This window comes from Eretmochelys imbricata, chromosome 9, assembly GCF_965152235.1.
Source record: "Eretmochelys imbricata isolate rEreImb1 chromosome 9, rEreImb1.hap1, whole genome shotgun sequence".
NCBI lineage: Eukaryota > Metazoa > Chordata > Testudines > Cheloniidae > Eretmochelys > Eretmochelys imbricata.
The window spans coordinates 6,170,530-6,184,819 of NC_135580.1; the positions used below are offsets into that span (position 1 = coordinate 6,170,530).

Consider the following 14,290-nt stretch of genomic DNA (forward strand, 5'->3'; position numbering starts at 1 on the left):
CCTGACCTAGTAGTTGGAACTGATCGATGTTGTTTTCAATTATATCGTTCGATGTCCACTTGTCCCAAGGTCATCTGACCCCAGTTAAGGCAATGAAATTCCTGATGGCCAAATTTTAGCAAAAATCTAGAATCAGTTTGGTATATCCTGTGTATTCAGACTGAAATCTTGACTCCATGAAGCCAGTGGCAGATCTCCATCAACTTCATGGAGGCTAGGATTTCATGCATAGGGTTTAAAAGGATCCCCATCAGCACACATTCCAGTGTATGTGGCAAAAGGCTTTTCTGTCTTTTCATTTGGTGACTGTGTAAATATTGGGCCAAGGAAGGTGATTTAATTTATTAACAGGGACCCAAAATGGGAATTTGACCTATTAGATCAGTTATAACTGGGGTAACTGTAAGAGGCATTCTTAGATTCTTGACCTCCCGTTGCACACACAAAGTAGAAAAGTGCCATGTCATCCTTCTTCCTAAAATAAATGCCTCAGCTTTTCTTCCGATAAAATAAACTAACAGCTCAATGTTCATGAGTAATCTGAAAATAACAAACCCATGTGTGAGTGCCGCAGAGGGGAAAAAGAATTCAATAAGGTAGGAGATTTTCCCTTATGCAGAAAACAACACATGGGGGCAATTTCAGCATGTGGAATTTCTATCTCATTATAAAAAGAAAAGGAGGACTTGTGGCACCTTAGAGACTAACCAATTTATTTGAGCATGAGCTTTCGTGAGCTACAGCTCACTTCATCCGATGAAGTGAGCTGTAGCTCACGAAAACTCATGCTCAAATAAATTGGTTAGTCTCTAAGGTGCCACAAGTACTCCTTTTCTTTTTGCGAATACAGACTAACACGGCTGTTACTCTGAAACCTATCTCATTATACTGGCAAGTACAGAGTTTGCTCCCTGCAGAATGGGCGAGGGAAAATTTCTCTCTGATACCAGTGGATTTTCCTTTGGCACCCTTTCCCCACAGCACAGTAGGAGTGAGTAGGAAACAAAGTGTGGGTTACTGCTGTTGGAACAGTGTTACCTCATAGTTTGATACACAGAATGAGAGTATCCAATAAAAAGCTGTACTGATCCCTTGTGTGCTATCATAAAGTCATATGTTCTGTATGCTCGACAGATGTTTAAATCAGAACTCTGGCATTTCAACAAGCCTGTGTGCACTTGGTTGTTTCATCCCTTCTATCTTGGGCAGAATACCAGCCTATATGAGTCCTATCTGCTTTAAGCATAAGATCAAGGAGAGCATTAAAGTAGTGGTGTGTGTGTCTGTGTGTGTGTGTCTTCCTAGAAATGTACTTTGAAAAGGCTGGAGATAATGGAAAACCAAAGTCACACACTCAAGAGTTGCCTTAGCTTCTTTTATTTATACCCCTCCGCTTCTAAACTACAATGCTCTGATATTCACTATAGTTGAATGAAATTGCTATTACTTCTGTGGGATATTTGTGTTTAAATTGGTAAAGTAGAGGGGACCCTAGATAAAGGAACCATAGTTTTAGAGGAGATGAATTAATATAATATAGCTTCAGTAAGATTTTGCTTGTTATAAATAACAGAAGACAATAATATTTATATCCTTCATAAAGCATATTTACGTACAATATGTAGTCGTATAATTAGTTGTGGACATGGTTTTCATTCCATTATACATAGCTCACTTGTTCTTCTGTTTTATCAACTTCATTCTCTGTGAGCAGCAATGTGTCTAGTAGAATGGCTGACGATGACTGGATTGGTGAGCTATGAAGCCTCACTGGGCTCTGGTACATAACGGGACTAATTCCATTTCGCATCCCGTGCATCATAAAGAGTTTGGAGTTTTCTGCCATTGAGTTTCTGAAGGAGATCCTGCTGGAGCATTTCCGAAAGGCCTTCATTGGCTTTCCGGTCCGATAATTGCAGGTGATGTACCTGCCGAAAGCCTCCCTGAAAGTCTTGTTGAAGAGCGTGTAGACCAGAGGGTTCACCCCTGAGGATACATATCCTATCCAAACAAATATTTCCATGAGCCTTTGAATAACTTCCTGGCTACACGAGTCACACAAAACAGAAGTTATATTTGTTATAAAGAATGGGCACCACATCAACAAGAAAAGAAAAAATACAATCCCCAGGACTTTTGAGGCCCTTTGTTCATTGCTGATGGTCTGCACAGACTTCTTTCCAGCAGTGGACATTCTGCGTATGAACATCTCTTCATTTGTGCTGGGCAAAACCTTATCCTTTCTGGAGCCATCTAACATGGCCACCTTTTCAGGCGATGAGCCGGGTGTTCCATCCCGTTGGAATACTGTAGACACGGTAGACCAAGTTAGGCGCTGAGGTGGCTTGTTGATCAAGTAGGCCTTCTTACGTAGCACTTGTATGGTCAGAAAGTAAGTGACTATCATAATTGCAAGCGGAACAAAGAATGCAGCTAGTGACCCATATAGGATGAAGTCACGAAAACGATCGGGTGTCAGGACACATGTGATGTTTGTGGACGTGCCGTCTCCATCCTCTATACCTCTGATCGGGATTGGAATGGCAATGCCTACAGAAGAAAAACAGAAATAGTTCAGCTTGGTATCCTCTTCAATCTCTCACTTGGTTTTGCATTTTCAGAGTGTCCTAAGGGAGCATGATATGAGAGAGCTACACTGAGCAAGTGAGCACAGCAGTATCTGTAGTTAAGAATATTAGCTGGAGATTTGGGTAAATACAACTTTAATAAATTCAGCAAGCTTGGTATTAAAAGCTTGCCTTGTTTAACTGAGGGTGACCCCAACACTTAAACAATTCAGGAATCAGGGTAGACCTTAATATTAATTTAAACTCTGGAGCAGTTGCAATACTGAAGTAACATTTTTTCCTACTATCTCCTACCCTTCCTGAATGTAACTTTTGGGGTTTCTGAAGACCTAATCCACAAAATAGACACAATTTGACTCTATTTAATCTTGAAGCACATCAAGTGATGAGACTCAGTCAGCCAGCAGCCTTTCACCTGAGCTGACTCTCTTGAATATACAAGTGGTTAAAGTGATGCAATGTGTGCTCAGTATAGGTTTGTTGTTTAAAGTCTCTTGGCTATTTAGAGTCTTTAAATGAAGCTTTGCTGTTTTAACAGTTTTTTAAAAAAATACCTCAGAGGGCTTGTCTTAAATGAATTTTCTCTAACGGAAATTACAGTCAGTATTTGTATTGGTAAAGATCTATCTGACGATAAAAACAGGTTCCTGTCTGATGAAGGTTGTCCGTGCTACTCTCTACAACACCTTTCAGTAAGATCTAGGGATTTACTGTACTTCTGCATTCCCCAGCATTCTTAGTGGTGTCGGTTGAAAGCTGTGAAATGACCTAGCCTTCAATCACTTGATCCCTTCCTTAATAACAGACACACCTTTGGAAACAGCAAAGATTTAAAACAAAGACTGACTCAAATTAACCTTTGAGTCAAGAAGCCAGGGCTCAGCCGTTGAGTACTTTTTATGATAGATAAGAAGAAAGGAAGAAGTACAGTGCTGATTAATAGAAGTAAATCAGATATTAAAAGGTCGGCTTCTAAGTGTCTTGCCTCCACTGGAATTTCCTTTCTCCTGTTAAAGTAGAGATAAATCTTTTCTCCAGTCATCAAAGTAGTCCTCTAAATGTATTCATATTGGGAGTTCTGTTGTTAGGGATACATACATGCATCCGATGAAGTGAGCTGTAGCTCACGAAAGCTTATGCTCAAATAAATTTGTTAGTCTCTAAGGTGCCACAAGTCCTCCTTTTCTTTATATGTAGGTCAAGAGCATAGTTATAAATTCTTTTCACCTATGCTGTATCAGTAGCCTAAGTTACCCAGAGAAAATAGTTTATGCTCCTGGCAGGGTGTGGCTCATTCTGTGTGGCATTATTTGCTTTTCTAGCACCACTTCTGTATCTTACTGTCATTGCAAACGAGTTATCTGAACTAAATGCTTTAGCTTCTCTGATCTCTGAAACCGATGTCTGAAGTTCCGTTTGTGCACAAATGTATTAAAGATGAGCCATATGCCATATACAAAGAGTTCAGAAAACACTTAGAAGTGTATATAAACCAGGGGTTCTCAAACCTTTTCTTTCTGAGGCCCCTCTGACATGCTATAAAAACTCTACGGCCCCCCTATGCCACAACATCTGGTTTGCTGCGTATAAAAGCCAGGGCTAGGATTAAGGGGTAGCAAGCAGGGCAATTGCTCGGGCCCTCAAACCACAGAGGGCACCGAGAAGCTAAGTTTCTCAGGCTTCTGCTTCAGCCCTGGCTAGCAGAGCTCAGGGTTCCGGGCTTCAGCCTCATGCTGTGGGGCTTCAGCTTTCTGCCATGGGCCCCAGCGAGTCTAACGCTGGTCCTGTTTGGCGGCCCTCTGAAACCTGCTTGCGGCCCCCCAGGGGCCCCAGACCCCTGGTTGAGAACCACTGATATAAACCATTACATTTTGCATTTCACTTATAAATAGATTTTTTTTTTAAACACTTAAGCTTTGACTTTTTGTATCTTGACAGCACACCTTAATTTCTGAAATGAATGTTACTGGGAGCTCACTTACTTGAATCCGTGATTGAAAGATGAAATTTTTACGTAGTTATCCCTCTTTCTGCACAGCTTTAAAACAAAATTCTCAACCCTATTATCCAGTTTTTTCTCCTTGGGTAGTTTTAAATGAGGCAGGAATTTCAGCAGCAACAGTTTCAGGGCTTAAAATCAAATCTGTTACTGACAGGCATCAGATTGCCGGCACTGGAACCTAAAGTCTCGCATCCCTAAAAAAGATGCAACATAAGCAGCTGCAATGCAGTCTACCCCATGCTGCCCCTTTGTGTGTTGCATCCTTCTGTGGGTGGAAAAAAAAATCTTTGAACTTCGTTCCTATTCAGTCCTTGACCTCTCCAATAAATCTGCCAGCTAGTACCTGTTAAATGGATTTTGTGACGTAGCCACCTGCTCACTAGGAAATGGACCGAGATCAGCTCCGTTGATATAGGCTGCCGTCAGCTAGTACTTTGCCATTTGCAGTCTTGCCCCAGTTTTGAACTAATGATTTAGTAGTGAAAGGGTTTCTCTCCCCTTTCCAGTATCAAAAACCCCACTTACCTATTGAAATAAGCCACACCACAGTTATTTTGATGAGAGCTGTAGCCCGAGAGTTGTATTGACTGGCCTGGATTGGCTTTTTTATGGCAATATAACGGTCCAGTGAGATGGCGCAGAGATGCATAATGGATGCTGTGGAAAAGAGGACATCAAGAAATAGCCAGACAGGGCACAAGTCAGGTGGAAGCGGCCATGCGTTATCTGAAAGAAAACAGGAAAGCTATTAGGTTTATTTCTAATGTCCTTTGAGTGTTCAGTATGTATTTTCTCCTTCATGCATGTCATAGAAGCCTCTTAATAAACTCTTTGGAATCATACCTTACTCCATACCTGCCCTCAGACCTTTCTCTCCTCTCCTTTCTTCCTTCCCTTGTTTTTCTCTTTAGCTAATCCCTCATATGATTCCCCCCCCCCAGCCCCAAATTCCCCTGCCGAAAATGGTAGAACTAATGCTTGCTGCCATCACAGTGATGTCTTGTATACTATTTCCCTTTCTCTTTGTCTGTCTGTCTTGTAAACTCTTCGTGGGAGGGACTGTCTACAACTTTGTACAGTGTCTAGCCCAATAGGGTGCCCTGATCTTGGTTGGTCCCCAGACACTACTGTAATAAGCAAGATTAATAACAAACCATGTTGATTGTATTTCACAGTTACTATCTCCATAAAGTCCACTGGATTAGAGGTATATTTAACAATGGAGAAAATAAGTGGTGACTTGTCTGTCATAGCGATGGAGAGACATGGCTTAAGTTCCAGGGTTAGGGATGTCTTGAACAGTCTTTCTAGTGCATACAGTTTTATAATGAAAGGGTTTGCCGTGTCACTGCATCACATGTGTGGCGGCTCAACAGGACTCTGCCATCAGTGAGTGGATACCTATTTTTATTCAAAAGAAATTGACTAATTCCCCTTCACGTCATTTTCAAGAGCAATAGCTCAGGCTTCTACACACAGTCTTAAAAGTTGTATTTTTGACTAGGGCTAATCTGCTTTAATGTTATCTGTGTAGGAAGTAAAATAGTCCATCAGCTGCTTTCTGTTCAGGATTGGGACGTTCACTTTGTATTTTCACCTTCCAAAGGGTTGGTATTTGAGAGCTGTGTCTTCCCCAGTGAAGATCTCATAAATATTTTCTACGCTGAACATCAGCGAATGGACATTAATGAAGCTCTATTCAGTTTTTTTATAAACTAATTGATCTCATTTACAAGTGGTTTGTGTCACAAGCCACTGCTGCTGGGTGGCTGTTGAGTTTAAAAGGTGCGTTAGTGTTTTGTATGTATAAGAACGTACTGATCTGTAGGTGCAGTTAAGGTACTGCCAGAAAATTATCAGCTCTTTGTAAAATGATGGGTTAAACATATTTAGTTTTGAACTCCCTGCTGTGAATAAACAAGGACTGACTGTCCTGAGAATGTTAAATGAACTCATGTAGTAACTGAGTCCGTTATTTTATCAACGGTGTAATGTTGCAGCAGTTTAAGATTTGAAGCTTGATTTCGCGCTGAGACTATTGTGAAATGATATGGTGGTGCAGTGGCTTTGAGTTTCAAGCAAAGGGGAATGGGGAAAATTGCGTTGAAACTATTGTTGAAATTACGCTGGTCTGCCCTGATGTATATGTTGAGACTTAGCCATCTGGACAAGGAAAGAAATGGATGGAGACTGAGAATATTACTGCACCTCTCCTAAAGCAGTGAGCTCCAGATGAGATTGCAATAGGAGGTCAGGCATAATGGAAAAAGATTAACTACTTTTGAATAAACTAACCACAAGTCTTGATATTCAGTTGCATGATTCCTGAGTATCAGGCAGAGCGGAAACTTAGTTACAGAAAATAATTTAAAGTTGATTAATGAAGTAGGGTGCAGATATATGGAAAAATACATTATTAGAGCATTCAACACACATTCACTTTTACCTTTCTGTGCACAATTTCATTAGGCTGTAAGATATATCTTTTTTTTTTTTTTTAACCTAAAAGGCCTGTCGTGTAGTCATTCAACCAACTATGTAAGTCAGCATGCCAGAAAAAATAAGTAGTTAAAACAACCAATTAATTTGGTAAGTTTGGAATGCTGAGCTTCTCTCTAAAAAGGCAAGAACTCTACTATGGCTGAAATAAGTGAAGTTAGCACAGTTCTGACGATGAGGTGTGAACTGCAAACGTGTACATTTTGCATACTAAAGGATGTTCAGTTGGCATTAATAGCTGAATTTCAAATGAATGATTCAGTGTTTCCTATCAAAAGTCCTTATACAGTACTCCTTAGATGGTATCTCATAAATGGTAGCCTTGCAGAGAGGGGACATGTGCATTGCAGTAAAATGGATTTTCTTCATTTTCAGTTAACCCGTTCCTTACAAAAGGCATCCTTGAATGCTTGGCAATGGAGCTGTCCTTTCCTTGTTCTGAACTCAAGTTTTTTTTGTATGCAATGAAGCCTTGAAAATTTTTATAAGATCTGCAAAGCTTTTAGTAATTGCTGACCACAATGTAAATGTAGAAAGCTTTTTCTGTTTATATTTTTCTTTGATAGAGGGAGGAGAGGAGTAGCAGCCTCTCATATTATGAACTTGTGTAAGATATGGTTTTTCCACCAAAAATTACTCCAGAGTTTTTGAATACAGTAGTTGATGAGAAACGAGGGATATAGTCATCCTAAATCTTTGTTTGTTTGAAACAAAATTACAATTTTAACACTGTCATTTTGTAGTTCTGTATTAAGAAATGCTCAATATGATCATGGTTCTCAACCTTTCCAGATTACTGAACCTCTTTCATGAGTCTGATTTGTCTTGAATACCCCAAGTTTCACCTCTCTCAAAAACTGTTTACTTACAAAATCAGACATAGAAATACAAAAGTGTCACAGCACACTATTACTGAAATATTGCTTACTTTCTCATTTTGTCCGTATGAAATTTTAGTTTGTATTGTCTTCACTAGTGTTTTTTATGTAGCCTGTTGTAAAACTGGGCAATTATCTAGATGAGTTGGTGTACCCCTTGGAAGACCTCTACGTACCCACCAGGGGTAAGTGTTGCCCTGATTGAAAACTACTTTGCTAGATTAATAACGTGACATCTCTTGCTGTATTCCTTAATCTTGTTGACTTATTTGCAAATACGTGTGATAAAAGATGAATGCTCTGAAATGACAAAAAGAATGAGGAGTACTTGTGGCATCTAAGAGACTAACAAATTTATTTGAGCATAAGCTTTCGTGGGCTAAAATCCACTTCATCGGAGTGTTTGAGGACCATTTTTGGCTATCCTCTTTGCTTTGCTGGTCTTGTTACCCTGGGTACTAATGTTTGCTTCCCAATCTGGCACTGCCACCAGGGCCCTTTCAGTTACCTGATCCTGCCACCACTTAAATCAGTAGGCATGGGTTCTGTCCTCTGTATCCTGTAATATTAGGTACATACAAACAATCCTAGTATATCAAACAAAAAATTCTCTACATGATTCTCTACCATTTTGTGGCAAATTGCCCTTTATAGAATCCTGACCAAGACTGGCAGACATGTAAGAAGGTGTTGAAGAAAAATATTTGTTAAAAATAAATCTCTGCCTTCCAAAAATATATTTAATGGTTGCATTTTCATGATCTCCACCTCTTCAGGTACATAGTAGAGTTTTCTGTCTGTGAATTGTCATTTCAGATATTTCTGAAACTTGGGGATTGGGAGAGGAAACATAATAGAAAGAGCCTTCCTCAAATACTTGTAGAACAGTTTTCGATCCTTGAGCATTATAGTAACCTGTTGGATAAATGTATTATCCCGGTGTGTAAATATTCATAAACTCTGGTTTGAAAGTAAAACTCGCATACATGAAATAATGGAGCAGGGAGGTAAAGTTTTTAACAGGTCTGGTTTAGTTTGGGATTTTAGAAATAGTGATTTCTCCCATCACAAATGTCTGTTTTGTCTGGGGCAAATAATTAGCTGTGTGTTTAAAGCTTATTCTGTAATGCTGCCTCTTGGTAATAGGAATGTAGATTTTTTTTAAAGGTATGTAAATTTTTAAATGTCCCAATTACTTGTTTTTTTCTTAATAAAATATTCCTGATTTTGGAGCTCCAATGTTCGTTTTTTTTTTTGTTTGTCTTGAGTAAACGATGGGTTTTTACAGACAATTTCTGGCTTTGATTTACTGAAATGAGGAGGAAAGCTTTATAGGGAATATGGGTTTTCAAGGTAATCCTTAAAACTAGATACAGTATAGAGGAGCTGCTCCTGATTTAAGCCCTTGAAAGATTCTTTGAATGCTTATGATTAGACGGCACTAATTATGTATTCATGTAAGTGAGATAAAGGAAGTCCTTCACATAAGTGTTGGAAATTATTATTTTCACCTTTGTTGTAATGTGCTCTATAGTCTATTGAAATTTGTTGCCTGTAAGGGATTTCATTATGAGTCATTTTGTTGATGTAAGGTTTTTTATTGAGGTGGAAGTTTGACTTTTTTTTTCTTCCATATCGATGTAAGCTCAGGCTTTATTTTAGAAGTTACTGCGTGTGTAGCCTCTCAAGTATGGTTTATCCTGATGAAAATACTTGATGGCGGGGCCTTCATTGACTTTGATTTCCTAGCTGCTTTTCTTGCTTTTTTATTCAGCTTGAATGATTACATTAAATTTTCTTGATCCATATAACTAAAATTGCAGTCGGGGAGAAGTTATTTACCAAAGTACCTTTATTTAATAGTTAACTAAAGATGCTTTTTATTAAAATTGTCCTGAAACTGTTTTAGTTTCCTTCCGTCTTGCAGATTTTGAAAATAGTCAGCCATCCATGAAGTTGGTCTGATCTCTTTTGGTGATATTTCTGGAGTCTTTTCACAATTGTTTACTTTCTATCTTCACTATATTCCCATAAATGAAGGAAAGATGAATGATTTGCAATGTAACCTAACTATAACTGGCATGAGAGTGCTTGAGATTCCCAGTTTTCTTGGGTGATGGACATTATAATAGTTTACTGCTCAGAAAATTGACATGTTCTTTTATTTAAAGGATATTTTGCGCCCTTGAAATACATCAACACTAGGAATACTGATTTCTTTTTTTTTTTTTTTTTTAAGTTAAAGGAAAATCACGATATACTCTCAAACAGCTTTCTCCCTAAAATCTCAGGTACTGAGCTTCCAGCCTCAAACCTCATAGAAAAGAGAAGGATCTTTACACAACAAATCCTGCATCTTGCCAGGGGTTAAATTAGATGACACTTGTAGTCTCTTGCAACCTTATGATTCTCCTATCCCCTCTCCCACAAGTACTTGTTGATCGTATTTGCAGATCAGTAACAAAACCTTTTGTTAAAACAATGAGAAGTCCTTGTGGCACCTTAGAGACTAACACATTTATTAGGGCATAAGCTTTTGTCGGCTATAGCCAGTGGTTTCAAATATTATTAATGGAGACAACAGAGCATACTTCCATTTACTAACATGCTAACCTGTTAATGAAAGCAGTGCAAACAATTTAGCAGTTCAATAAAAACAATGAACAGTTCACACATTCTGACATTTTAAAGTTTTTTTTAAATTAAAGCCACCATGTGCATTCCATCAGCATTGAAATATGGCTCAATCACTCACTCTGAAGTTTATACTATTTCATTTAAGAACACCACTATATTAGTGAAGTTGTTACAGGTCAAATGTGTAAAAAGAGCCTCTATTACTGGAACAATTAAGTTTATTAGTGTTAACTTTTGTAAGTATTCGCTGGGTGGAGTCAGTCTCTGTCGTGGATTTTACGTTTAAACATATTGTTGCATGTTACTAGCAAAGATTAAAGTGATTGCTGCTGCTGCATTTTAAATAGTTCACACCTTTCCCCACATATCTGCCATGTAATGAGATACAAGTCAAAAATCAGAGACAAAATATTTGTATTCTGTATCAATAGCTGGCACATGCTTATTTCACTATTATGAAAATGTTCTTGTCTGAAAACATGGGAAGGGTAGATTTTAATTGGCTGCCTCTGTCAGTGATTATTCTCTGTTGTTCAAATAGTTATCTGGTTAATAAACCTTAGATATTGTGGTCTTGTTATGTGCTTAACCATCTTGTTCCAGTCCAACAACCCCTAACGTTTTGCTCCTGGTCTGAACTTTCTATAAACACCTCAGCATCTTCCACCAGCTGCTGAGGAGGCAAAATGTTTTTCTATTTTGCTGCCAAGGAGACATCTTATAGAAGTAATTTCAGTGTTTAGCATTGGTCAGTTATGTGAAGTGCCTGCCATGGCCTTACTACACCCATTTAATTATTTTTAATTTTACTTTTTTCTTTAAAACATCCTGCAACATGAAAGATGCTTTTGTTGAATTCTAAATTAAGATTCCTAGCATGTTTTAACCTTGGTTACAACAGCTTTAGCTCCGGATTAATTGAGAGATTAAGTAGCAATAAAAGAAAAAGTAGGAAAATTAGGCAAAATCGGTTATTGGGAGACTAGTGAAATTCAGAAAGATAAAGTTTAGCTTCACATTGTATTGGCTGCTATTCGGATTTGGCTTATTTATGATGATTTATTAATAATTTTCTGATTCTTTAAGGTGTCTTCTTTCAGCCTATATTTCTTACACTGTCTTCTGCTCTGTAAATGAGGTATTGGGAAAGGGGATTAGTCTTATTTGAGCTTTTTTTAAAGAAAAACTATGAAAATTTTATATTAAGATCTCAAAATTTGTGTACATTTTGAAACAGATTTTTTTCTTTCCAATTGGAAAACTGTATACTAGTTATGCATAGTCATTTTCTAGAAACTGTTGCTTGAAAAGAACATGCCCCTTATCTTTACTGTGTTGATTGTTCTGTAGTCAGTTTGACATCTTTATATATTGAGTAACACTTTATATAGAGAAACTAACTGTGAGGCATTTTTATGACTTAAGAGAAACTGTCACCAAATTGACAGCAGTCGTTTGTGGAGAGGTAGGTCTGCTGATTACCGCTATGCATTTAATACTTTAAATTTGTGTCTGCTGTCCCAAGATCAACCCTTAGAGATTTAATATAAAAACACAGAACTTCTGCTGTCTGTCATTAGTTATGGGTCAGTGGTACACTTTATCTCAAAGGTTTGGTTACCAGCATGGGGGTATTGCATGGGGTTCACTTGAAAAAATAGACACAACATCACTGTAGCTGTTATACATCTGAATATTTGCCAAATAGATTAAAAAAAAAAATTACAACTAAAAAAAATTTTAAGCAAGTTTAAACAATAACAACAACAACAAAAGAAAAACCATTCAGAAAATTTCCCATAAAATTGTTACCAAATTACGTATAAATACAACATTTTAAATAATAGGTCCCTGAAAATATGAATGTTTTTGTTAGTCATTATGGAATAAACAAGAAAATGTCAAACTCCAGCGTATAATCTCATCAAAATCTGTTTTATTCCTCATGAGTCGGGGTAAATGGAAACCTGGATCTCTTGCATCAGGTGCACAGATGGCCTGATATTGGACTAGCTGGACAGATGGACCATCTCTCTTTGGAGTGCATTATGAATCTTGCCATTTCCCTAGGGCAGTTGAAAAATCAGTTTTTCTGCAAGTGACACCTTAGAATTGTTGCCGTCAGTGATCCCAGAGATTATCTGAAACGTGTACCTGGGTTATATAAATGATACCGAAAATTGTTCTCACTGAGTGGTACCAACTCCTTGTGATGTGGTGAAAAGCTATTCAGTCCAATGCAACTATCCCAAACTGCTTAGCACTTCCGAAAGCGAAAATTTCTATTATGAGTATAATATCTAACGAGAGTGGATGTTCAGCATTGCACTGCCAATAATCATTCACCCTATACCTTTTGTCCAGTGTGTGGTACGTGTAGTTGCTCCTCAGAGGTGTAGTTGCTCCTCAGAGGTGTAGTTAGCTTCTCCGATAAAGGGGTGGGAGACAAGGGAAAGGATATTCGTAGTGGATTTGTTTAAGCTTGCCTCTTGAGAAAGTGTATCTTATAATTAGAGGTAGGGGGAATTGAGAAGTGTTTAGCCAGATATGCTCACAGAAAATAACATCATCACAATTAAGCGGGGTAAGTAAACAAGCAGTTGTCCTATTTAAAGTATATTTAGCATATTTGCTCCACTTATGGAAGCTTGATGGCAGGAACAAATTGAAATACTTACCAAACAGTATGATGATAAGGGCAATCGGCATCACAAACAATCCAACCAGCAAGTCTGCCACCGCCAGGGACATAAGGAAGTAATTTGTGGCATATTGCAACTTTTTCTCCAGGGACACAGCCAGTATAACAAGTATATTCCCCCCAATGGTGGGGATTATAACCATTAGGGTCAGCAGAGCTGCCCACCGTGGTCTATTCCCCTGTTCGTCATTCAAGTAGTTCTGTTTGAATTCCCCTGTTACTGAGAGCTGTGTCAAAGATCCATTGCCAGATCCATACCCGTTTAAGGGATAGGACGTCTTTGTACCCAGCAGGATGTATTCAGGAATTGAGTTTTGCTCAGACATGTTGTAAGATATAGCAGCTGGCTGTTCCTCTCTGGTCCGGTACGATCCTGAAGAAAGGTCAGCATGGTCAGTAAGGTAAACCGGTCATCTGATGCTGTGATATGCTGCACCCATGCCAGAGCGTTAGATCTAAACTTGTATTCCGTTCCTTACTGCATGCACGTTCCTCTTAAAAATGAAAGTATTGACTCTGGCTGGCAGGGTCCAGTGGTCTGATTACTCTTCTAGAGAAGCTTAGGTTTCAGAAGGGTTTATGAGAGAATTCAATGGCTGCGAGAAGGCGACAGTTTTTAGCTTCTTGTATCTTCCTACAGCAGGAAATATGGTGTGTGAAGTTGCATGCCGAAAGCTTCCCCCTACATACAAAATATATAGATTGCATCATTTTTTATTTACAAAGTGCAAAAACCTGATGCTTATGCTGTGTATGTACAACTCCTCCTCTGAGTGTCTAGTCTATATTAGCATGCATGTAGGCAGAGTACAGTACCTATATTTCCCCTGTTAAGAATCCTGTTTCCCCAAAGAGCTATCATCCCCCAGAGCATGGTTGCGAATGATATAGAAGATTTCTTTAATGGCTACAGTCCCTCATTTATCAGATGTAGGTCAGAGAGCAGCTAACAGTAAAACACTGGTGACTACATCTCAAGAGAGTC

General features: G+C 38.5%; 2 protein-coding genes across 2 annotated transcripts in view; one reads left to right on the top strand and one right to left on the bottom strand.

Annotated features, from left to right (window-relative positions):
• PSMD1 (proteasome 26S subunit, non-ATPase 1) overlaps window positions 1-14,290 on the top strand; it is a 126,599-nt gene that overhangs the window by 50,866 nt on the left and 61,443 nt on the right. The window lies entirely within an intron of this gene.
• HTR2B (5-hydroxytryptamine receptor 2B) lies at window positions 1,661-13,631 on the bottom strand. The gene is made up of 3 exons (XM_077826596.1): window positions 13,283-13,631; window positions 5,116-5,316; window positions 1,661-2,550 (listed from the first exon to the last, which is right to left on the bottom strand). Exons 1-3 carry the CDS (start codon window positions 13,629-13,631, stop codon window positions 1,661-1,663), a joined length of 1,440 nt encoding a protein of 479 aa, XP_077682722.1.